Source organism: Ranitomeya variabilis, chromosome 3 (assembly GCF_051348905.1).
Source record: "Ranitomeya variabilis isolate aRanVar5 chromosome 3, aRanVar5.hap1, whole genome shotgun sequence".
NCBI classification, from domain to species: Eukaryota; Metazoa; Chordata; class Amphibia; order Anura; family Dendrobatidae; genus Ranitomeya; species Ranitomeya variabilis.
The window spans coordinates 406,676,496-406,702,707 of record NC_135234.1 but is presented as its reverse complement, the minus strand read 5'-3'; the positions used below and the strand labels follow the sequence as shown (position 1 = coordinate 406,702,707).

The 26,212-nt window shown below is 41.5% G+C and overlaps 1 protein-coding gene across 10 annotated transcripts in view; it reads left to right on the top strand.

The window, feature by feature from the left end:
• The window catches only part of BCAS3 (BCAS3 microtubule associated cell migration factor), a 1,590,540-nt gene that overhangs the window by 734,316 nt on the left and 830,012 nt on the right, over window positions 1-26,212 (top strand). For 5 of the 10 annotated variants that reach the window (XM_077296227.1, XM_077296219.1, XM_077296222.1 and 2 more), the window contains one exon: window positions 21,955-21,999. The exons of the other annotated variants lie outside the window; for them this stretch is intronic. In XM_077296227.1, the coding sequence (XP_077152342.1) occupies window positions 21,955-21,999 (45 nt within the window). The remainder of the gene's footprint in view (window positions 1-21,954; window positions 22,000-26,212) is intronic. 10 annotated transcript variants of the gene reach the window in all.

The following is a 26,212-nucleotide window of genomic DNA, read 5'->3' as shown; positions in this document are numbered from 1 at the left end:
TTATGTCCGTCTTTTTGATCGCGTGTTATTCCACTTTTTGTTCGGCGGTATGATGATAAAGCATTGTATTTTGCCTAGATTTTTTTTTTTTTTCTATACGGTGTTCACTGAAGGGGTTAACTAGTGGGACAGTTTTATAGGTCGGGTCGTTATGGACGCGGCAATACTAAATATGTGTACTTTTTTAATTTACATAAAGAAATGTATTTATTAGAACAATGTATTTTTTTAATTTATTTATTTAGGTTTTTTTTTTTTTTTTCCCAGGGGGGCCATCATGGTAAAGTGTCAGATCGCTGATCTGACACTTTGCAATGCACTGTGTCAGATCAGCGATCTGACAGGCACTGCAGGAGGCTTGCCGGCGCCTGCTCTGAGCAAGCGCTTGCAAGCCACCTTCCTGCAGGCCATCTTGGATCCGGGGCCTGCAGGGAGGAGGATGGAGGAGACGCACGGAGCAACGCGATCATATCGCGTTGCTCCGAGGGTCTCTGGGAAGCACGCAGGGAGCCCCCTCCCTGCGTGATACTTCCTTATGCCGCCAGAACGCTGCGATCATGTTTGATCGCAGTGTTCCAGGGGTTAATGTGCCAGGAGCGGTCCGTGACCGCTCCTGGCACATAGTGCTGGATGTCAGCTGTGATAGTCAGCTGACACCCGGCCGCGATCGGCCATGCTCCCCCCGTGAGCGCAGCTGTTCACGTTAGATGTTCTATCCCGTCGGTGGTCTTGTGGGTCCATACCACCTCGACGGGATAGTACGTCTAATGTCAGAAAGGGGTTAAAATTTAATTTAAGTGGCATTTACTATTTACTTGGAGAATTACACCTTTTCTTATTTATAATGTTATGGTAATGATTGTATAAGTGTACAACCCATCACATTATTGGACAGTATATGCCACCCTTGATTCCATCTTAGTGTGAAACTTTATTTCATATTGTGGGACAGCCCCATTAATAGTATTGATCTTACTTAGAGTAAATTAGACCAGCTTGTTAACTTTTAAGGGATTTTAAGATATATCTTTTAAGTCCGTTGAATTGTAATTCAGGGATGTCTCTCATTAGAACAACTTTAATTATACTATCTTTGCCTGCTTTGTCCCCATAGTAAATCCGATATGTGCGCTACACGTGCACCTGGCCTTCCACATATCGTTGAATAACACCATATATCAGATTCATCACGGTTACAGTTACACCTCCCCACGTGCCAAAAGCATTTTTTTTCACACTTTGTAGAGCCTTTTTTTCGTCATAGTCATATCCCTTAATACTTTTTCAGCAATTTGTGCTATACTATTTCTTTTGTGGACCAGACTAACTATCCTTTGTTTTACATGGTGATCAATATATCTTATATAATCCTGTTACTTGTTGCACTTTCTTGGGGCCATTTTTAGGGCTGTTCACTACATATTGTAAACAACATACAAGTCTTGCCATTTTTGGGATGTTCTTACCTAGTCGGCTAGGCAATTTGTCCCTCGTTAATGTCATTCAGATCCTTATGCTTTTCAAATAGGTTCTTTCTACTTCAAGAACTCACTTAAAGGGGTATTCTCAAGTTTGAAGTTATCCCTTATCCATGATATAAGGCATAACTTTCTGATCACTGGGTGTCCGACAACTAAGGCTTTCCATGATCTTGAGTACAGGGGCTCTAAAGAGATCCATGTGAATGGAGCTGTGGTCAGTCATGTGCATTGCCATTTAATTAATTCTTAATGAAGTGCTGAAGAACAGGAATTAAGTATAAATACAGTGGCAGTGCGCATGATCAACCACTGGTCTATTCACAAAAAAGCCCCATTTCTTGGGATCATTGGGGGGCCCAAGTGTTCGGTTCTCCAGAGACCATCAAGTTGTCACCTATATTATGCATAGGAAAAATGTGTCAAACTTGAGAATTCCCTTTTAACTCCTGTTTAATGTAAGCCATCCCTTGAAAGGCATATTTGTCTCCAGGTTATCAATTACATCCACTTCTCTTTTTTAAAGTGGTTTTCTCAAGTTGTATCTTCAGGAGCTCTGCACACAGCCTCCATCGTTACCTTGAGCAGTGCGCTCCTGAAGATTCAGCTCAGTGGCATCATCAGGCTGCAAAGCATAGAGCCTGCTCACATCACCCGCTTTTTGTTTAGGCAACCAGCCAAGCCAAAACTGCAGGGTGGTAACAAGCTATGCACTATAGTAAATGTCCTTCCGTTCTTGAAAACGTAGTGGATATAAATTGCAAAGTTGTTTGTTTTGTACAAGCACTTAGCGGTTTTACACTTTTATAAACTTAAAGCAAAATCATTTTAATTTAATATATACTTTAAGATAAACTGCAAATATAACCGTTAATTGGCCTCTCAGAACTGGCGATAGTGCTAAATCGTATATTTGTTTTAAATATTGTTTTGTACTGTTTTAGCAGCGTTAATATGAAAAATAACATTTTATTCCAGAGCATACTACTTTTACAGGTGCTTCCAAGATGGTGCCTAAGACTGAAGTCCTTTTGATGTTATTCATTAAAAAGGTGGTCCAAAATTAACAGTTATTTTAAATGCCTGTCTATTTAATGTACATTATAATGTTCTAACCTCATCTGTTTTATAATAGACTCCGATTAAAAAGTCCTTATTATTCAAGTACTATGCTAACTGCTTTATTTTTTTACCTACTTCCTGTTTGATGACTCTTTGTTTTCGAACCCACAGTGTGACTGCCACAGCTTTTGTCCCCACCCTGAAACGAATTGTAATCAGTGACTGTCATATCAGAGGATGGGCTAGTCCCTGTTTTACTGTGCATGTGTTAGTTGTCAATTTTGTTGTATGCTCAGTAGGATCTTGTCACTATACAATATTTTTTTTATTGTACAGTGACAGAGCGCTCCGTCACCAGCTCTGATGAGAAGTGATGAGCTGGCAATAGAGCACACTGCTAGTGCACATTGTAAGGAGAAATCCCAGCAAACAGATACCAGTCATGCCTCCCCAAAGTGCTGTGGGATGTGGCTGGTCGCTGCTCTCCTTAAAATGTGCAATGACAGTTTTCTCTCTTGCCCACTCGTCACGAGCTGGCGACCGAGCGCTCTGTCACTGTACATTAAAAGAATATTGCACAGTGACAAGATCCTACTGAGCATACGATGGAATTGACAACCCATGCATGCTCAGTAGAGCATGGACTAGCCCCTGAAACGGAAGTTAATGCTAACGCTTAGTGGGGGCAAAGGCTACGGTGGTGAGCGCAGCTTCTGCCTCCTGATGACGTCTCAATTAAGTACCCAGCATGCACTGGGGATTCTCAAACAAAACTTCATCAAACATGAAGTAGATACAAAAAAATAAAGCAGATAGCGTAGTGAGGGAGAAATAGGAACTTTTTAATGAAAATATATTAGAAAAGTGATTAGATTATTACATTAAATAGAGAGACATTTAGGATTAAAATAAATGTTAGTTTTGGAGCATCCCTTTAATGTCTCCACAGAAGTCTGCTTTTAAACGGCTATTGCGGCTCCAACTGGGGATGCTAAACTAGTCAGTCTATACCTGGAGGGAGAGGCTGTGAAGCTCTCATCAGAGTTAAGAACTCATAAGCATTAGGAACCATCTTGCTTCCGTGCAGCACCTAAAACGGTGCAAAAGGCGTATATACAAACACCTCTACCCATTTTCTGTCTAACGCTGTCATCCGTTTTGCAGGGTCAGTACTGATGACAGTCTCCCTTGAAGTAGACACTATTTATCACCATAACAAAGAAACATTGTAAAATTGTTATTTTAGTTCCGGGGCTTGTATAACAATTGAAGCGTGTGAAGTAGAATGAGAAAGGCCACAGCTGGGAAAATGACAACATGGAAAACAGAAAAGTGCAGGTTAGGCCAGACTAGACTAGAAGCGTGTTTGGTGGACTTCCCATTACCTTATGCCGCAGATGGGTGTCTCCTTTTGAAAGGGACACAGCTATGAAAATTCAGCAGTTATTAGAATCACATTAACATAAAACAAAACTGTGATCACAGACACTAAAATATGGCTTTCAAGCGATGTCAGTTGCCACTAAAGCTTTTTTGTCCTCTGTTTTTATTCTTTTAAAAGCTGTATGGCTGCAATTTAACCTTTGGAGCCAGGCTATAATCACTAACTGCATCTTGAATCTGCTTTTCCCCTTCTCCATCTCTTTTATGGTTCATTCTCTCTTCATGCAAAGACACAGTTTGCAACAGATTAAAAAGGTATAAAAGGAGGAGGCTTTTTCTTTGTCCCTTTAAGTGGATGTTAAGTGCTAGGTTTCTTTTGAAAGGAAAAAAAAAAAGCAAATCCTAACTTAACCCTTTTATGCTTGTAATGACAATCTGTCATCCTGTAAAGTATTTTTCTCAGTGTTTGCAGATGAGACATTTTTGCTTTTGTAAAGTTTTTGCGTCTTCAGTAGCCACTTTGGAATGTGAGTAGTCAGTGATGAAAAATAATACTGATCTTAAAATTATAAAATACATGTCTTGAGCATACGAGAAAGAAACTACAGCAGTATTCCACCTAGAAATTATTATTTGTTATGCTTATAGCCCCATCGTATTCCCATCCGTTTACAGACATCATCACTGTCCCCATTGGGGCTCACAATCTAGATTCCCTATCTGTAAAGCGGTAGGAAACCGGAGGAAACCCACACAAACACAGGGAGAACATACAAACTCCTTGCAGATGTTTTCCTTGGTGAAAATTGAATTGCAAAGCAACAGTTCTAATCACTGAGCCACCATGCTAAAATATCAAAACTAGGCATGCCCAGCTGATTCAGGATCCTGACTCTACAATCTAGAAATGTAGAGTGTTATGTGGAAGCACAACACTGAGTTTAGCTTTACATCTAGAATGTAGAAGAAAAACAGCAGATTTGATACCTTTTTTTTTTAAACTGTGTAGTTGATTATTATTTTTTTATTCCGAGATCCTTTTATTAAAATGTCATAAAGAAGGTACACATATATTTTATTCATTGCCTATATAGAAAATTGTAGCAAAATATATGAACGTTATGGTAGCTGTAATTAATTGATGATAAAAGGGTTTTCCAGGCATTAAAAAATCATAATACATTTTCTTGAAATTGTAAATTGTATAACTTATACACACAGGTCTGTTAGGCCACTTGGCCCAATCCTTTAGTAGCTGCTGCACTGGATTCTGGTCATATGCCTGACCCAGGCCAGCCTGTCGCACGTGACTGCAGCAGTGTGTGATAGGGGCCAATTGAAGGCTTATTTGAAAAGGTAAAGCAGCCCCTTGCATCTGCTGTAACTGGAAACATAAGCAGCCAGACAGACATTTGAGGGACAGGACCTTTGATGTGGGGGCATGACTACTTATGCTCCTGTAATCTAGTACAAGCAGATATGATGCCCGGCTGTGGAGAAGATAGTTGCAATTTATTGCCTCTCCTGACTTCTCATTTCCAGCCTACATAAGGATCAGTGAGTGCTATGTACTAAATACATACTAACAGATTACCCTAAGGGTATGTGCACACGTTGCGGATTTCTTGCAGAAATTTCCTGAAGAATACCGGAAATTTTCTGCAAGAAATGCGCATTTTTTTTTGCGTTTTTTTCCGTTTTTTTCGCGTTTTTTTAGCATTCTGCAAGCGTAATTAGCTTGCAGAATGCTAAAGTTTTCCAAGCGATCTGTAGCATCGCTTGGAAAACTGACTGACAGGTTGGTCACACTTGTCAACATACTGTTTGACAAGTGTGACCAACTTTTTACTATTGATGCAGCTTATGCAGCATCCATAGTAAAAGATAGAATGTTTAAAAATAATAAAAAAAATAAAAAAATGCTTATACTCACCCAGACATCTCACCGGCGTCCGTTCCGTATAGCTGGTGTGTGCGCACAGGACCTCCCGTGACGTCACGGTCACGTGAGCGGTCACATGACCGCTCACGACCAATCACAGGACAGTGACGTCATCGGCAAGGTCCTTCAGCGCACATCCGCTACAGGAACAGAAGCGACAGCGTGCAGTGGAGGCGGGAAGACATCGAGGGTGAGTATAGGACTATTTTTTATTTTAATTCTTATTTTTTGACCACTTATATGGTGCCCAGTGCGTGGAGGAGAGTCTCCTCTCCTCCACCCTGGGTACCAACCGCACATAATCTGCTTACTTCCCACATCGTGGGCACAGCCCTGTGCGGGAAGTAAGCAGATCAATGGACCCCTAGGTGTGCGGAATCCCCTGCAATTCCGCATTTTAATGAACATGTTGCTTTTTTTTCCGCGATGCGATTTTTTCGCGGAAAAAAAGGCTACATTTGCACAAAAAATGCGGAATTCACTTAAAATAATGGGAGGCATATGTAAGCGTTTTTTTCGCGTTTTTATCACGTTTTTATAGCGAAAAAACGCGAAAAAACGCGAAAAATACTTAACGTGTGCACATGGCCTAAGAGTAAGTGGACCCAACTTAAGGGTTAATGTGATTAAAACGTGACTTTTATTGTAATTAATTAATATGGTCAAACAAGTAAGGATTAAAATAACTCAGATGGTATTGCTGTATAGCATTTTTTTTGGACTCCTCTACGGGATATCACTCTCCTAAATCTAGTATATCTCCTACCCAAATTTATGGCTGCTCCTTTGTCTCAGAATAATTATAGATGTCAGTTGCAAGACCACTAGAGCTGATTAAAATTCACTCATAGCCTCCCCAACATGTTTCGCCATGATTGGATTCATCAGGGGACTGAAGTTACATACTCATTTTTCTAATGTACTGAATACATGCACCACCAATTTCAGATCAGCTTTGCCAGTGACTAATGTTATGCCTATGGGCTGTTTTTCATTGGGTAGTTTAGGATGCCCAATTTACAGCCATCACATGTCATCAGAGTTATTTTAGGACCTCTTGCGGGGACATTATGTTATGTAACAGTAATGTATATGAAAGATAAATTATATTTTATTTTATTTTTTTCAAAAACAGGTTAAGTATATAGTGAATTTTGTTGCACAAACAATACATACCGTAAAAAAAAAATACACTTGTGAGGATAACATATGCATTACAGTTCAGTACTTTCAGGCTATACACTTGGTTTCTGTGTTACAATCCTTTCATATTATAAGTAGATGGGTAGCCATACTATATTTTTCCAAATTCCTAGTTAATATTTGCTGTATATTCCCTTTTACTTCATTGTGACGGTCAAATATCTCTCTTCATCCTTCGTTAACTTTATAATTGAATTATATTTTGCTCTGTAGTGTCATCGCCAGCTGTCTTTCTTTTGGTTTCCTAAATTGTTCTTGGAAATAAATCCCTTCATCATTTCCATATCTTTGTATTTTTTTATTTGCAATTTGAACACAAGCAATCCTTATTTTATATCTACAAGTAATGCGGTAGATTGTATTATATGAATGATTGCCAGCAAGTTTATCCTGTATATTGTTCCCTTTTTTTCACCTTTTCATTCATTCAGCATCAATTCTTATTTATATATAATGCAATCATTTCTTAGCTTTTATGAATTTCTCATTCTATAGTCTTTACAATACTATATTTATCTACATTTTTTATAATTCTGACTTTGAATGTTGATTGTCATAGAATGTGGCCATCTGGAGCTGTCATGTCCAGAAAGGAGCCGCCTTGTCATTGCAAATAGACATTTTGCTAATGCACAGACGCTTGTCAAACTTTTCATGCCGAGGGATGACTGCGTATTCTGCGATTTTCATGGGGCATCTGTATTATATTTTCTAATATTTTTTTTTTCTTTTGTGATACCACAATATACAGTATGCTTCTCTATTCCTTGTTTAGATATTATCTCACTTTAATCTCTTCATAAAACTTACTCCACGCTTTGTATGTATGGTCTTCATGTGAATTTAGTGTAAATCCAAAGAATTAGCCTCTCATATTGATATGAGATAGTAGAATATTTATTTACTGTCCAAAAGTAAGTGTGCAAGAGTACAATGTTTCGGTCGTTAAAGGTGTTGTCCATGCTTGGGGCTCAAGTTCTGCAATCACTCTATGTAACTTCCGACTTGTGAATCCTCACACTGGGTGCAGGCACTGGGATTTGGGCAGTCATGTGACCACAAGTTTGCGATTTGCATACTTCAGGCTTCATTCCGAATAGATGTGTCCAGCCTCACTCAATTGGCTTGTATTGAATGAGGCCGCACATATCTAGTCAGCATGTGGCTACTTATATGTAGTTTATAGAATAAAAGAACAATTTACTCAAAAATATACCTATAAAGAGAAAAATCAGACAAACTGAAACTTTAGCAGTGGTCTCTTAATTTTTGCCAGAGCTGTATATGCGTATATATCCCAGTACGGTCACTACCAATTTCACAATAACAAAAAAACTACTAGCTGCCACCACCAATTGTCTATACAGGCCAATTGGACACACATTACAGGTAGCGTATGGCTTCTGGATTACAGTTTACAGAGCAAGAGGAACAGAGCTATTACATTTTATATATTTAATCAGGAAAGGTAGGCAGTGTGTAAAAAAAAAATACAAAGATAATACAAAATGGGAACAAAACAATAAAGTATTGTGGTAGTTCAACTCACTACGGCGGTACATGGAGGTAGAAAGCAGGAACACTATATCTTTAAATATTCAGTTGGTTTATTAGATGGCGGCATAAAACAAAAAGAAGGGGAAAGTACACACAGCCCTTCAGGCAAATACAGGAAAACAACAAAGAAACAAAATGCTGTAACAGAGCGCATACGTTTGTGAGTAGCAGCCCGCTCTGCTGCAACACAGGTTCAGCCTTTCCTCCTCAGGGCAAAAACTACTGGAGGTCCTCCCTCCAGTCCTGCTGAGCAAAGACTGTCTCTGGAGCCCAGCTATTTAAGCCCCAGTCCGTGTGACTCCTCCCCCATGTGACTGAACACATGACTGTGATATCTCACAGGTCCTCAGTATCAGATAAATGACACGACAATGGCATATTTACAATTCTCAACAATAAAGCATTGCATGGATGTTACAAAATCGTCGCTGCAGCCATAGCTTAATTCATTGAGAGGAACAAGTTTCTACAAATGGGGTCACTTTTGGGGTTCTTCTATTCTGGCACCCAGGGGTGGGATTCAGCCGGTACGACCCGGTACGGGGCAGCCGTTTACTAAAATTTCTATCTGCCAGCGTTCCGGTAATTGAAAATGGTTACCACGCCCCCGGACCGCCTCCGGACCGCCCCCGGACGGGTTGCTGTGCTCAGGGCCGACGTCAGCACCCGGCGTACCCGGGCGTGCCGGGGCCCTGGCGAGACGGGGGGGCCCATTTACGGTGCGCAGCTGCAGCCAAAATACTCACCCTCCGCCGGGAGTCGGGACCGTCCGTCACCATGGATACGACACAGCCAGAGTCACTTCCGGGCCGGGCCTGCTGCTGGGACTGACTTTCACACAGCTGCACCTGCAATACTCACCAGTCACCGCCGGTGCCGCCATCAACATGGATGCGAGTCACTTCCGGGCCGGCGATGAGAAGAGATCCGGCTGCTGTCATCCAAGCGTCCACCATCCAGGACAGGTCCAGCCAGCGTCCAGCAGCAGCACAGGCACAGCGGCAAGCAGAATGAGGAGCGGGCAGGAGGCAGGAGCAGCAGTCAGGTGCACGGACGGTGCACCCGGTCCCAGGCTGTGTCCACACAATCGTATAGCGCTTAGCTCCACTGCCTGCTGCGTTCCTAGCCTCCTTGAAGCTCATTCTCACATCATGTGCGCGCGCACTCACCCACACTGCTGCACTTCCGGCCAGTTTGCTATTTTACCTGCTGGCCACCAACGATGCCTCACACTACCGCCTTTTCTCCTGCTGGACCCACAGGTATTTGGTTTTCTGACCAGCCTCCTGCACCTTCTTAGATTACTAGCACTCTTACGTTATGCCTTTCGTTCATAGTGCCTTCAGGACTCTGTCCCCTGTCCGTGCCGTCCCGGACCTCCCGTACCTTCCAGCTACCTTGGAAAACTTGTGGTATGCGTGTTTGTTTGTTTTTTCCTCTCCCCGCTGGCTTCAATTGCAGCATTGCTTCTTGGTCTCACACCCCTCCCCCTTCTTAACCCCTTCTAGGAGCCTCTGTCTCCATTCACTGGACAAACGTCCTTCTCCCTTCGCTACCATTTTCTACTTATCAAGGTCAGTTTTGCTCTACACCTCCCATATGTTAATTGTGTATTTCATCTTATCAGTTTTCTATGAGGTCAGCCGCGGCCGTTTTCGCTTACGTGGACATTGCATTATTAACTTCATTTACTGCGTACTCTTTTGGGCTTTGTTCTACGCTCTTTTGTATATTTTGTATATTATGTATATATTGCAGCCTGCCTGGTTGACTAGGCCTAGACTGTCTGTCTGTCTGTCTGTCTAAATGGCTGGCGGTCTGTGCTACATACTGCGTGGGCTGTGCTATATACTGCATGGGCTGTGTGTGTTATATACGGTGTGGGCTGTTATATACTGCGTGGGCTGTTATATGCTTCGTGGGCTGTGTTATTTACTACATGGCTGTTCTATATACTACGTCGGCTGTGTTATATAATATGTGGCTGTGCTATATACTATATGGGCTGTTATATGCTACATGGGCTGTGCTGTATTATACTACATGGCTGTTCTATATACTACGTGGGCAATGTTATATACTACGTGGCTGTCTTATATGCTATGTGGACTGTTATATACTACATGGCTGAGTTATATGCTATGTGGCTTTGCTATATACTACGTGGGCTGTGTTATATATGCAATCATGAATCGTGGTATGTGTTAAAGGGGGACCCACTGAGACTCTTTCGCCTGGGGCCCTCAAAAACCTGGAGCCGGCCCTGGTGTTGTGGACTGATCAGCTAAAGCACCTTGTACACGGACAATTGTCCTGTGCAGTACATTTGCTTTAGTCGTTTGTTTCTTTGAATGACTTTAATACCGTATGTCACAACATATTCTTGTCATTAAGGGAGACAAACTGCTTCCAAAAATATGAATCGTGCCATTGGGCGTGGCTTATTAGTATGGGCGGGGTTATTGAAAATGGGCGTGGCCAAAAGTCCGGCCGCCGCGACTTCGAGGACCTGTTGTTAAAAATTTGAATCCCACCCCTGCTGGCACCATAGAGGCTCCACAAATGTCACCCGCAAACTTTTCTATCAAAATCTGCTCCAAAAGCCAAATAACACTCCTTCCTTCTTACCCCTGACATATGGCCTAACAATAGTTTCCACTGACATCTCCATGTTTGGGAGAAATTGCACAATAAATTGTGGGGTCCAGTTTCACCTATTAACCCTTGTTTGACGGTGAAATGTACAGGAAATACAAAAATTATGTTTCCACGTCTCAATGTAATACAATTCTGTGATGCACCTGTGGGTTCAAAATAATCACTACACCCCAGATTAAATCCTTATACAGTGAAGTTTCCAATATGGGGTCACCTGGGGGTGTTTCTGCTGATCTGGCACCTCAGGGGTTCAGCTAATGGAGCGCACGATCTATTCAAACGGAATCTCCGTTCTAAAAGCCAAGAAGGGCTCCTTCCCATCCAATCCCTGTTGTGTGCTCAAACAGTACAACCACATAGGAGGTACTGCGACGGCTAGCAAAATTTGCATAACATGTTATGAGCTTCATTTTCTACTATTACCTTGTGGAAATTATCAATTTGGTGCTAGAACAGTATTTTAGTGGAAAAAAAAGTAGTTTTTTCTTTTCACATATAAATGTTATAAGTTTTGTGATTCACGTGTAGGCCATAAATTAATTGAGGGGTCTAGTTCCCAAAATGGGGTCACTTGTGGGGTTTCTGCTGTTTTGGTATGTCAGCAGATCTGCAATTGCAACATGGCATTCACAATCTATTCCAGGCAAATTTACGCTCCAAAAATCAAATGGCTTTCCGAGCCCTGCCATATGCCCAAACAGCATTATTTGAGCACTTATGGGGTATCTTTGTGTGTGAAGAAATTGCGTAACACATGATGGGGTCCATTTTTTCCTATTGTGAAAATTACAAATTTGAGGCTAAAGCAAAATGTTAGCAGAGAAAAGGTAACTTTTAGTTTCACATCAACATGTTAAAAAGCTGTGAAGCACCTATGGATTCAATAAACTCAGCACACCCCAGATGAATTCCTCTTCTAGTCTAGGTCTAGTTTCCGAAATGGGACACTTGTGTGGTTAAAGCTGTGTTAATACCTCATATGCTCTGGAAATGAGACATGGTGTCTTCAGTCTATTCTAGCCAAATTTGCATTCCAGATGCTAAATTTTGTGTCTTTCCATACGAGCCCTATCATGTGTTCAAACTTTTTGACTACATGTAGGGTATTGCCACGCTCAAAAGAAAGTGGGTATCACAATTTATTGTCCACTTTTTCATGTTACCTTTAGCAAAAACGAAACAGTTGGGGCTAAAGCAGCAAATTTGTGAAAAAAATTTACATTTTCAATATGACAACCTAATGTTATTAAATTCTGCATAGTACATGTGAGTTCATAATGTTCACTATATCCCTGGATAAAATCCTTGATGGGTGTAAAAATGATGCAAACTGTAACTTTTTCAACAAGTCTTTTTTCAGCAATGGTACGTTACGCGTGTTTCTTGCAAATAGTTTGGCTTCACGTAGGCATCTTCTGATGGCTGCAGTGCTCACAGGTAACTGAAGATTTGCTGTGATCTCCGTAGAGATGATCATTGTATGCTTATTTGCCATTCTATGATCTATGCACATGGTAGTATTTCTTTTCTTACCTCGTGTTTCGGGTTTTGTTTGAAATTTAAAAGCATTGGAAAACTTTTTAACTGAGCAGCCAATTTTTTTCTGCACTTCTTTATATGTTTTCCTCTCTCCAATCAACTTCTTGATGAAAGTTCTTTCTGCTTCGGTACAATGTTTGTAACAAACCATTTTACTCTGTGAGCAAGGCTAAAACTGGCTGGTAAAACATGTGCTGCCCTCCTTCAAATAAGAGCCATATTTGACACTTGCTTCTTCACAGAATGAATGACCCCACTTATTGAACTTTGCACTGCTATTAATTAGAACACCCCCTTTCATTAAATGAGTCAATTACACCCAGTTAGCAACGTACTTGTCTTGACTGTTGATTCTGGTTTTTGCCCACTACTCGCCTACATCTGTCATGATTTTGTTCCCTTGTTGTATGATTATTTCTGCCAAAAACAGTTATAAAACACATTAGTGACTTTAGACTGCTATTATTTTGCACATAGCTGTATCAATGCAACTTAGCTCACATATTAAGTGAATGTTGTGGTATTTTGCACTAATTTATGTCTTATGTCCGACGTTTCACCAGTTTTCCTCTTCTACAGGCTTTATCTCATAATTTTCAATTTATTCTGGGCAAAAATACTAGCTGCTATGTTGTTTTCCATACATAAAAGATATGGAAAGATGGATTCCTGCTCTTTTTACCTTTGGACACACATAAACAGTATACAGCAGTACTGTGCGGTGTAGCTGTGAACACAGGCTTGGAGTGATATATATATTTCTTGCTAGATGAGCTTCAGCACTAATCTGTTTCTTACTTCTCCTGCCCCTAGCCTCTTCCCTTTCCGTAGAGATCAGTATGCTGTGTTTCTGCTCTTCATTCATTAGTTTGCACAATGACAGAATTAGCATCAAGAAAATTATACAGCAATTCTGAGGGTACTGTCACACAGTGCAATTTTGATCGCTACGACGGCACGATTCGTGACGTTCTAGCGATATCGTTACGATATCGCAGTGTCTGACAGGCTACTGCGATCAGACATCACGCTGAGAATCGTACGTCGTAGCAGATCGTTTGGAACTTTCTTTCGTCGCTTGATCACCCGCTGACATCGCTGGATCGTTGTGTGTGACAGCGTTTTTTTTTTTTTTATAACCGTCTGTTGTACTATTCATTTATGCAAAGTTTGTTGAAATTACAGTTGCCATATGAAGTGTTTGACCTGTTAGAGGCCTTGTCCATATTTGCATCTTTCAATCTAGTCTACAAACAGGCTAATAATTTTATAAACTCCTCATAGGTTTTGCTTTACCTGTACTCCAATCTAAATAAAATATTGAAATATTTAATTATGATTTTGGCTTTTTACATGGTAATAACTCATTATTATTTTAAGAATACTTTGCTTCACAGTAACCAAATAAGTCTCGTCTCAATTTTTTTAACCTATGTTGGGAAAATTAGAGCTGATTGGTTGCCATGAGATCCAAGTGTTCCTATAACACTGATCTACCAGATTGCAGGTTCTCAAGGGAGCACATGTACTGAAGTTGTTTCAGAGTCTATAGTTTTAACCTTGATAATTCAAGGCAGGAGATAAAGGGATTGTCAGTGACTTAAGGTACTGTCACACAGTGAAATTTTCATCGCTACGACGGTACGATTCGTGACGTTCTAGCGATATCGTCACGATATCGCTGTGTCTGACACGCTACTGCGATCAGACATCACGCTGAGAATCGTACGTCGTAGCAGATCGTTTGGAACTTTCTTTCGTCGCTTGATCACCCGCTGACATCGCTGGATCGTTGTGTGTGACACCGATCCAGCGATGTGTTCGCTTGTAACCAGGGTAAACATCGGGTAACTAAGCGCAGGGCCGCACTTAGTAACCCGATGTTTACCCTGGTTACCAGCGTAAACGTAAAAAAAACAAACAGTACATACTCACATTCCGGTGTCTGTCCTCCGGCGTCTCAGCTTCTCTGCACTGTGAGCGCCTGCCGGCCGGAAAGCGAGCACAGCGGTGACGTCACCGCTCTGCTTTCCGGCCGCTGTGCTTACACAGTGCAGAGAAGCAGAACGCCGGAGGACAGACACCGGAATGTGAGTATGTACTGTTTGTTTTTTTTACGTTGACGCTGGTAACCAGGGTAAACATCGGGTTACTAAGCGCGGCCCTGCGCTTAGTAACCCGATGTTTACCCTGGTTACCCGGGGACTTCGGCATCGCTCCAGCGCCGTGATTGCAAAGTGTGACCGCAGTCTACGACGCTGGAGCGATAATCATACGACGCTGCAACGTCACGGATCGTGCCGTCGTAGCGATGAAAATTGCACTGTGTGACGGTACCCTTACATGCTCATTGCATATTAGTATCTCCTTTATCTTGAACAGATTATTAACTGTATTAGCAACAATCACTAATCAATGTATGGAGCTGTGCTCCACTCAAAATATTGCTTACATCCTGCCACTACTGAAGCAGATGTCAGCTGACCGGTGTGGTAGCCGGGTGTTGGACAACCACTGATCTCAAATTGATGACCTATCCTAAGAATTTGTCTTTAGTGTGTAACCACATATAACCCATTTAAGGTAAAACTGACACCAAACAGTACTAATTTAAATAAGAATATGTAAAAACAGAGTTGATGGTTCTGTTCCCATCTATATAGTCCTTCTGAAAATGCTGTGTCTATAGTGCTTCAGGAGGAGAACCATGTCAGTCAGCGGTTCTCCAGATGAGTGTTTTCGATGTCTCCTGTTGGGCTCTTCTTCTTAAGTTCTGCTCACGTTTCCTCTTTAGGACTGTTGGACCGCACATGACTACTTTCATAAACATTTTCTGACTTATAGAAGTCCATTTCATCTAGCAGTTTTTGATATTAGTTGCAGACAATGCAGTTCATAGACCAATCTCCTGAAACTGTTTTTTTTTTTTTTCTTAAATATATTTTAAACTACTTATCAACTATATAGCTTTTTATTACAAGAACCAACCTTCCTGATGTAATGATTATTGTGGTAGTCCCTTCTACAGGAAGTGTCCATTGCACTCCAACAGGGGAAAAAGGGGGCAAAACTCCCACATACATAGAATCCTATTATCAAACAAGAGCATAATGCCCCATAGATATTCATGACAACAACAAGTTCATATGAAACATATAAACTTTATTCACATAAATACAACAACAACAAGTAAAGCCATCAAATAATACTGGTGATGAGGAGTAGGTAAATGACCAAAAGACACCAACTGCACGGAGACACACACACAAAATATATATATAAGGGTGCCAACAGAAACAGCATGTACGATAAATAAATAATTGTAAAGGGCAAAACACAATACCAACGCTAATGGGGTAGGGGAGATGCAGTAGTCTTGGCTTAATAGCCAATGACCCACAAGTATTGCTCTGCCATACCCCTGTTATATCCACCCATATTGCACAATGCCCATAAAGTGCAAAGCTAGCTAGCAGTCATGCCGCATGTTATGCTTACCCATGTGTGTGGTCTCGTGTTGAAGGTGCCAGACAGATAGCCATATATATATATATATATATATATATATATATATATATATATATATATATATATATATATACATATATAGCTGTCATAGCACAATTTGATATGACCAAGATGATTTGAAAATTGAAAGTTCCATAAAATATGCTTACACAATAAAGAATAAGCACCACAAAAAATCTTGTTTGACCCAGTCATTTAAGATAATAATAATAATAATAATAATATTTATTTATATAGCGCCAACATATTCCGCAGCGCTTTACAGTTTAACAGTTTCAAACACAACAGTCATAGGTAACAATGTTAACAATACAGCAATAAAGCAAAATAAGACGACCCTGCTCGTGAGAGCTTACAATCTACAATGAGGTGGGGAGATACAAAGTACAGGTGTGTATTTACAATGATGTATTTACAATGATGGTCCAGCCATCTTCAGGGGGTGGGGGGTAGGTGAGATAGTGAATGGGCTACACACACACAAACATAAAATGACTGATTAGGGAACGTGATAGGCCGCTCTGAACAAATGAGTTTTGAGTGAGCGCCTAAAGCTATGCAAGTTGTGGATGGTCCTAATATCTTGGGGTAGAGCATTCCAGAGGATTGGCGCAGCACGGGAGAAGTCTTGGAGTCGGGAGTGGGAGGTACGGATTAGTGCAGAGGTTAGTCGAAAGTCGTTTGCAGAGCGCAGAGGTCGGTTAGGCCGATAGACAGAAATGAGGGAGGAGATGTAAGGGGGTGCCGCACTGTGGAGAGCTTTGTGGGTGAGAACAAGTACTTTGAATTGTATCCTGTAATGAATGGGCAGCCAGTGTAATGACTGGCGAAGAGCGGACACGTCCGAGTAACGATTAGCCAGATGGACGACCCTGGCTGCTGCATTAAGGATAGACTGGAGAGGGAAAAGTCGCGTGAGGGGGAGGCCAATTAAAAGAGAGTTACAGTAGTCCAGACGGGAGTGGATTAGGGCGACAGTGAGAGTTTTTGTTGTCTCCATGGTGAGAAAAGGGCAGATTCTAGAGATGTTCTTTAGGTGTAAGCGGCACGAGCGGGCAATAGATTGTATGTGGGAGGTGAAGGAGAGATCGGAGTCAAACATGACACCCAGACAGCGTGCCTGCTGCCGGGGTGTTATTATGGTGCCACCCACGGAGAGGGAAATGTCAGATTTAGGGAGGTTAGTAGAAGGCGGGAGCAGAAGAAGTTCAGTTTTGGAGAGGTTGAGCTTCAGATAGAGAGCGGACATGATGTTAGAGACTGCAGACAGACAGTCAGTGGCGTTCTGTAGTACAGCGGGGGTAAGGTCAGGGGCTGATGTGTATAGTTGTGTGTCATCAGCATAAAGATGGTACTGAAAGCCAAATCTGCTGATGGTCTGTCCAATTGGGGCCGTGTAGAGGGAGAAGAGAAGGGGGCCAAGGACTGAGCCCTGAGGTACCCCGACAGTGAGAGGAAGAGGAGATGAAGTGGAGCCGGAGAACAGAACACTGAAGGAGCGTTCAGAAAGATAGGAAGAGAACCAGGAGAGAGCAGTGTTCTTAATGCCTAGTGACTGGAGCCTAGAGAGTAGGAGAGGGTGGTCAACAGTGTCGAAAGCTGCAGAAAGATCGAGGAGAATGAGCAGAGAGTGGTCACCGTTACATTTTGCTGTCAGAAGGTCATTGGTCACCTTGATGAGTGCAGTTTCTGTTGAATGTAGGGGGCGGAACACGGACTGTGAAGGGTCTAGGAGGGAATGAGTGGAGAGGTAACGGGTAAGGCGGGAGTAGACTAGGCGCTCCAGGAGTTTTGAGATGAAGGGTAGATTGGAGACCGGTCTGTAGTTGTTTGCACATGATGGGTCAAGGGTGGGTTTTTTTTAGTAATGGAGTAATGATAGAGTGTTTGAAGGAGGAGGGGAAAATCCCAGAGGAGAGGGAGAGATTAAAGATTGCAGTTAGGTGAGTTGTGACGACTGGAGAGAGAGACTGGAGGAGGTGTGAGGGAATGGGGTCGGTGGTGCATGTAGTCGGACGAGAAGAGGAGAGGAGCTTGGAGACTTCTTCTTCTGTGATGGGATCGAATGTGGAGAGTGAGCCAGGGGAGATGCAGGGAGGAATGGGAGTCATTGCACTTGGTGTCTGGGAGCGGATTTCCTGACGGATGTTATCTATTTTCTCTATAAAGTGGGAGGCCAGGTCATCAGCACAAATGTCTGTGATAGGGTCTTGTGCTTTTGGCCTGAGGAGGGAGTGAAATGTGTCAAAAAGTTTATTGGGGTTGTTGGATAGTGAGGAGATCAGGGTGGTGAAGTAGGTCTGTTTGGCAAGGTGAAGGGCAGAGTTATAGGTCCTTAACATAAATTTGAAGTGCAAGAAGTCTTCTGGGGTGCGAGTTTTCCTCCATAAGCGTTCAGCACACCTGGAGCATCGCTGGAGGAATCGGGTTTGCGATGTGAGCCAGGGCTGTTTCACTCTGTGTTTGGAGGTTCTGAAGGTGAGGGGAGATACTTGGTCTAGGGTGCTTCTAAGAGTGTCATTGAAGTAATGTACAGCCAGATCAGGACAGGGACAAGAGGAGACTGGGGACAGTGATGAGTGTAAGGAGTCTGAAAGTGTGTGAGGATTAATAGCATGTAGATTTCTGAATGTGTGGTAGGTAGGAGAGTGCTGGGGTGGGCGAGGAATTGTGAGTGTGAAGGAGAGAATGTTGTGGTCAGAGAGGGGAAGTGGTGAGTTATCGAGGTGGGGAATTGAACAGAGCCGGACAAAGACCAGGTCCAGGGTGTTACCGTCTTTGTGTGTTTCAGAGGTTGAGAGCTGTGAGAGGCCGAGAGAAGTGGTTAGTGATAGAAGCTGGGATGCAGATGTGGACGTGGGGCTGTTAATGGGAATGTTGAAGTCTCCCAGGATAAGGGTTGGTAATTCTGAGGACATGAAGTGCGGCAGCCAGGCTGAGAAGTCGTCCAGGAAGTGGGTAGGTGAGCCTGGGGGCCGGTATATGACCGCTACTCTGAGGGAGAGGGGACGGAAGAGCCTGACGGTGTGGACCTCAAAAGAAGGGAATGAAAGTGAAACAACTGGGGGTATAACCTGGAACGTGCATTGGGGGGACAAGAGTATGCCGACTCCACCACCAGGTCTGTTAGTGGGTCTTGGGGAATGGGAGAATTGTAAGCCACCATGGGAAATGGCAGCAGGGGAGACAGTGTCAGAGTCTTGGATCCAGGTTTCAGTGAGGGCCAACAGATTGAGAGAGTTGTTCAGAAAGTAGTTGTGCAGGAAAGGGAGCTTGTTACATACAGACCGTGGATTCCAAAGGGCACAATTGAAAGGGAGAGGTGAGGGAGTGCAAGTAATATTAATAAGGTTAGTATGGTTTTGATATGAGATAGGGTAGCGGTTGAGGTTGGGGGATGGGGGACCGGGGTTGGGGGATATGTCCCCTGAAATCAGTAGGAGTAACAAGATAAAAAGCAAGTAGTTTTTTGAAGTGTTTGTAGTTTTTTTGTGCAGTGTGTTTGGGTAAGATGGGCTGAGGTTTTTCAGGAAGGTGAGAAGTGCATGGGAGCTGTACATTTAAGAGATATATAATAAGTACATTGGGAAAATAATATGTTTTAAAACTTTTTATTCCTGTCCAATCATGATAAATTATTTAGCAGCTTCTTCTACATGTTGACATTGACCGCTGACTATCCGATCATGTGGGCTTATAATAAATGGTATACAACACTGAATGATATTTGCCACTGAAGTTCCAGCATTAATTACTACATGTCAAAACTTGTAGACATTTATCCCTGAAAAATGTTGAAACAGAGAGTAAAAAGTACAGATACCAGTGAAAGTGATATCTTTTTTTCTGTAGCTAATTTTGGCACAAACATTTTAAATACTACAGAAATGTTCCCAGTTTAGAAATTGATGTTGTATTTTTAGGATATTTTTAGGATATACCACCATATTCTGATTGTTGGTAGTCCACCATTCCTGAGAATGAAAACCAGTTATTTCTTTTTTTTTAATTAGATCATTTTTATTAAGAAAATTGCACAATAACATTTTTACAAAGAGAGATCAGTAGAACACAGATTTTCAATGTGACATAGTGTCATCATAAATTATTGTTATACAACAAATACAATAAAGTTGTCATCTTCTTCCAAGGATTCGATTTTTTCCTTTTAAACAAATGATTACAACCGTCCCCGCCCCCAATAACACTGCAGAGAAATCTGTATTCATACTATTTATTTTATTTTTTTTAACAATGTATAGACATTAGAATATTTGCTATTCAGTTATAATAATTAGTTTGCATGTGTAATGACCATACGTAAAGAAAACCAGTTAATTGCTATAGTCCTTAAATGTCATTCCCTGTAAGGCACTGTTCCTGGACAATTAGTGGGCATGGAACTTCAGCATATCTCCAGTCACTTAATTGTAGTCAATATGTATTCTACAGGTTTACCCTAATACTCCAACTTGGATATTAATCTGGACATTATTTTGCAGATCTACAATAAAATGTATATGGTACCTATTACTTGATTCTTGCTGCCCATACAGTGGGCTGCATGAATCGAAGCCTGGTTGCATAACTGCAGACACTCTGAATACTCTGGCATTTTACAGAAAACTTTGGTTTTAAGGGAATCTTTCAATAAAATCAACCATCCTGAGCTGTCTACATGGGCACTCAGTTCATAGAAAGGTGAATAAAATTATACCTTGATATCTGCAATCTTATGTCTTATTCCAGAGATATCTAGAGAGTTTTTCTTAATATGTAAATAAGCAGTTAAAAACTATGGGCCGGACAATGATTTGCATGACAATCAGCTTCCAGAGCTTATTGTAAATGAAAGGGGGCTTTACCAATGTGAGAGATTTAGATCAGGAGAGTGGACCATCAGTCATTACATGTCTCACGGTGTTAATGCACCCTTTAATTTACAATAAGCTCTGGAGGCAGATTCTATGGGAGATCTGTCTCCTGCTCACAGATCTTAACCTATTTACACATTATGAAAAATGTGGGTTTCTCTGTAATGCGACAACTTAGGAAAGATCTTGAAAAGATCCCGTCAGGAGAGAAGAGATGAGTGTGATGTGACTTCTCCCCCCTTTTTCACTCCAGTTAATTGACAAATCTCTCCCCATGTAGATATATGGGACAGACTTGGTAGTCTCATGGACTGGGGCTGGGACATGCTGCACCCGACTCATCTCATCTCTGTAGGCCGGATCTTTATACTATATTTTCTCTGAAAATAGGAGTGTTTCAGAGAAAGACTTAATTGACTGCAAATTTACAGCAAGGCTCTGATGCATGTGGCTCACAGTATGGCAGCATAAATCAAGTGACAGGTTCCCTTAAAAGACATGTTCCCAATGACAGAATGGTTCCACTATTTGGACTCTCTCATATTGACATGTACAGTATGTAGGACTAGACATCTTCAGAAATGTGTCATTATTTAAAAGGTTTATGTTGTACAGATGTGTCATAATTCAGCTGTTTTTCAGCAGCCACCTACTTAACATGATTTAAGTAATGTATGTTAATAAGCTTTCTTTATCTAATTTGTTTTGCCTTTTCCCCTCCTATGTGAAGTCCTTACCTGTTTGGAGCAGGGTGTTTTTCCATTAAAGCTCCTTGGTAAGTTCTGATTCCCTCCCCAGCATGCTTATAACACATGTTCTGTTAACTGGCTTAAGTCAAATTGTTATATTTTGCTTAAAGAAAAAGTATTTTGATAGAGGCACCATATTGTTATCTAACAGGGTTATTATCAAATATATATGAATTGCAAACCAGTCGATTTCTCGCAGGGATAAAGTCTTTCCTTTCACTTTTCTATAGTGAGCTAAAAATGTGAGGCTGAGATGTACCAAATATGAGAGGGGGATGATGCTATACAGCACTGGAATGGCAAATGGAGCCTTGGGCTTATAGCTTGGACTCATTAATTTGCCTAACAAGTGGCTATAGTACAATGGAAAAATTGATTAACCTATTTTTACCATAAATCACAAGCATTGCAAATTACTTCATAAATGCAGCCCAATGAGCAGTGAATCAGCATAGCTCCCAACTGTCCCAGATTTAGTGGGACTGTCCTGATTTGAGGGTCAGTCCCGCTGTCCCGACACATAAGGGCTTTGTCCCGACATCTAAAACTTACTCCATGCAATGTATTCTCTCTGGGTCTTTTCTTCATCATTCTGTAGCTCCTCCTCTGGGGATGGGGCTGGCATCTCTCTGCCCACAATTACATTGATTAATTATTTTCTTATCTTGTTATCTGGTCTCCCTGGGATTCAAACCCACAACATTTATCATTGCAGACAGCAGCCAAAGCTATGAGCCACAGCCAGCAATTATGCAGGTAGCAGAATTTGGTACACTCGAAGCTGCATTGAAAGCTTTGAACCCACAAGCAGACTATACTGCTACATAGAGATACATCTGTACATAGCAATGTATTTTTATACCCCTGTATTCTAGAGAGAAAATAAAATAAAAATGTTTTTCTTTTGATAAAATTACTACAAAAATAATGAAAAACAATTACAAAAATGTCATTTTATTGCACTTTTTTAAAATAATAAACATTGCCAGTAACATGGACATATTTAGTCTCCCTGTAATCGTAATCGCACAACACAGCAATCAGATTATTTATAGTGATTAGATGGGTGTAAGAAAATACTGTGATTGATTTTTTTTCTATTAAACCCATAGAAATTGATTAAAAAGCTGAGGCCGTGTTCACATGTAGCATAAGTGCTGCATTTTTCTACTGTTTTTTTCTTTGCATTTTCTGCAGGTGTCCACACCACACGGCGCAGTAACAATCTTCTCTAATTACTGTTTACTTTTTTTTTTTTTACTCATTTTCCCCCTTATTTGATGCGTTTTTAGGGCATTTTAATGTGGTTTTATAGTACAGAAAAGCTTTGACTCTGCACTTAAAAACTGACTGCAATTTTTTACATGCATTTGTCCCTCTTTTTGTTCTTCAAAAGTTGGAAGGTTTTAATCAGTGAATTGCAAATCAGACAAAAACTTTCCTTCCCTTCCACCAGGAGACTGAACTTAACTTGCTGCTGGCTGCTGCTATATATCATGCATGTAATAGGATGTCCTGTGTGTTCTGCAGTCCATCTAAAGGAACAGGACATATAGTGGGGAAAAAAGTATTTAGTCAGCCACCAATTATGCAAGTTCTCCCACTTAAAAAGATGAGAGAAGCCTGTAAGGGCATGTGCACACCTTGTGGATTAGCCTGCTGATTTTTCTGCAGAGAATCCATATCTCTTGGCAGAAAACGCAGGGTAAAACACTTGCGGTTTTCCAGTGGAATTGATGCAGATTTCTTGCTTTTTTCTGCATAATAGATGCAAATTCTAGTCCGTTTTTGCTGTGCGGATTTGTTGTGAACTTTGTCTCTTGTGCTTCTGGAGGAGAAGAGAGAGAGAGAAGTGGAGGAGAGAGAGAACCGCTACTGCGTATCCGCAAAATGAATTGACATGCTGCGCAAAATAAACCGCTGCGGAAACGCATCAAAATCCGCAACGTGTGCACATGCCATAATTGACATCATAGGTAGACAACAACTATGAGAGTCAAAGTAAGAAAACAAATCGAGAAAATCACCTTGTCTGATTTGGCAAGATTTGTTTTGCAAATTATGGTGGAAAATAAGTATTTGGTCACCTAAAAACAAGCAAGATTTCTGGCCTTCACAGACCTGTAACTTCTCATCTGTCCTCCACTCATTACCTGTAGTAATGGCACCTGTTTGAACTTGTTATCAGTATAAAAAAAAAACACCTGTCCAAAACCTCAAACAGTCACACTCCAAACTCCACTATGGTGAAGGCCAAAGAGCTGTCGAAGGACACTAGAAACAAAATTGTAGCCCTGCATCAGGCTGGGAAGACTGAATCTGCGATAGGCAAGCAGCTTGGTGTGACGAAATCAACTGTGGGAGCAATAATAAGAAAATGGAAGACATACAAGAGCACTGATAATCTCCCTCAATCTGGGGCTTCACGGAAGATCTCACCCCATGGGGTCAAAATGATCACAAGAACAGTGAGCAAAAATTCCAGAAACACATGGGGGGACCTAGTGAATGACCTGCATAGAGCTGGGACCACCATAACAAAGGCTACCATCAGTAACACACTATGCTGCCAGCAGTGTCAGACTGGGGTGACAAGGGCCCACCCATAACATTGACTTTGGGGGGCACATTTTTCAACTGCATGCAAATATTATACTCCCTTCATTCACAAATTTACCTATATCTTTATATAATAATAAGCTGGGTAGTGTGGTTAATGAATGATGAGATGCTGCTTTTTTCTGTACAGAGTGAATCAAGTGAATTATGCCAAGTACTGCTCATACAGTGGGGTTGGGGGCCCAGATCTACACAGGGGCCCACCGGGGGTTTCCCCTGTTACCCTTTGGGCCAGTCCGAGCATGGCAGTCATGGACTCAGATCCTGCAGTGCCAGACGTGTCCCCCTGCTTAAACCAGTACATGTCTGGGTCCATCTGAAGTTTGCTAGAAAGCTTTTGGATTATCCAGAAGAGTATTGGGAGAATGTCATATTTTCTAATGAAACCAAAGTAGAACTGTTTGGTTGAAACAAAACTTGTCATGTTTGGAGGAGACAGAATGCTGAGTTGCATTCAAAGTATACCTACTGTGAAGCAAGGGGGAGGCAGCATCATGCTTTGGGGTTGTTTCTCTGCAAAGTGACCCGGACGACTGATCCGTGTACATGATAGAATGAATGGGGCCATGAGATTTTGAGTGCAAACCTCCTTCCATCAGCAAGGGCATTGAAAATTAAATGTGGATGGGTCTTTCAGCATGATAATGATCCCAAGCACACAACCAGGGCAACAAAGGAGTGGATTCGTAAGAAGCATATGAGGGTCCTGGAGTGGCCTAGCCAGTCTCCAGATCTCAACCCCATAGAATACCTTGGGAGAGAGTTGAAAGTCCGTGTTGCCCAGCGGCAGGCCTAAAACATCACTGCTCTAGAGGGGATCTGCATGGAGGAATGGACCAACATATCACCAAGAGTGTGTGCCAGCCTTGTGAAGACTAACAGAAAACGTTTGACCTGTGTCATTGCCAACAAAGGATATATAACAAATTATTGAGATTAACTTTTGTTAATGAACAAATACTTATTTTCCACCATAATTTACAAAATAAATCTTGCCAAATCAGACAAGGTGATTTTCTGGACTTGTTTTCTCATTTTGACTCTCATAGTTGTGGTCTACCTATGATGTCAATTACAGGCCTCTCTCATCTTTTTAAGTGGGAGAACTTGCACAATTGGTGGTTGACTAAATACTTTTTTTTCCCACTGTAGCTGTTTATAAAGGGTTAATCTGCTAATGGGAGGAGACATCCATTTGTAAAATTTTATATGTCATACACATGAAATGGCTATCAGCGGAACAAAACTTCGGCTGATCATTTGGCTGACAGCCATCTCGGATGGCTCTCCCATACAAAGAAGCCCTCTTTTTTTTTTCTTTTTTTTATCTCCGAGAGAACAAAGTGATCGGCAGTCCAAAATTGAATATGTCTGATCGTCATCTACCCCAATGATCAGTTGTCCTGGTTCCCCATTTACATTAGACTGTCAGCTTAACCACTTGATGAATTCGGCAGGTTTGGTCAACATTAGTCTGTGTATGATATCCTTTAATCTGAGGTTCTTTCTACATGCTGCTCAGAAAAAGCATTAGGCAAACCACCCAGAGAAAGCTATAACATTTACCTGTGCTCCTTCTATCCTCCTTCTCCTTCTGCAGCCGCTATATAATATACAGGG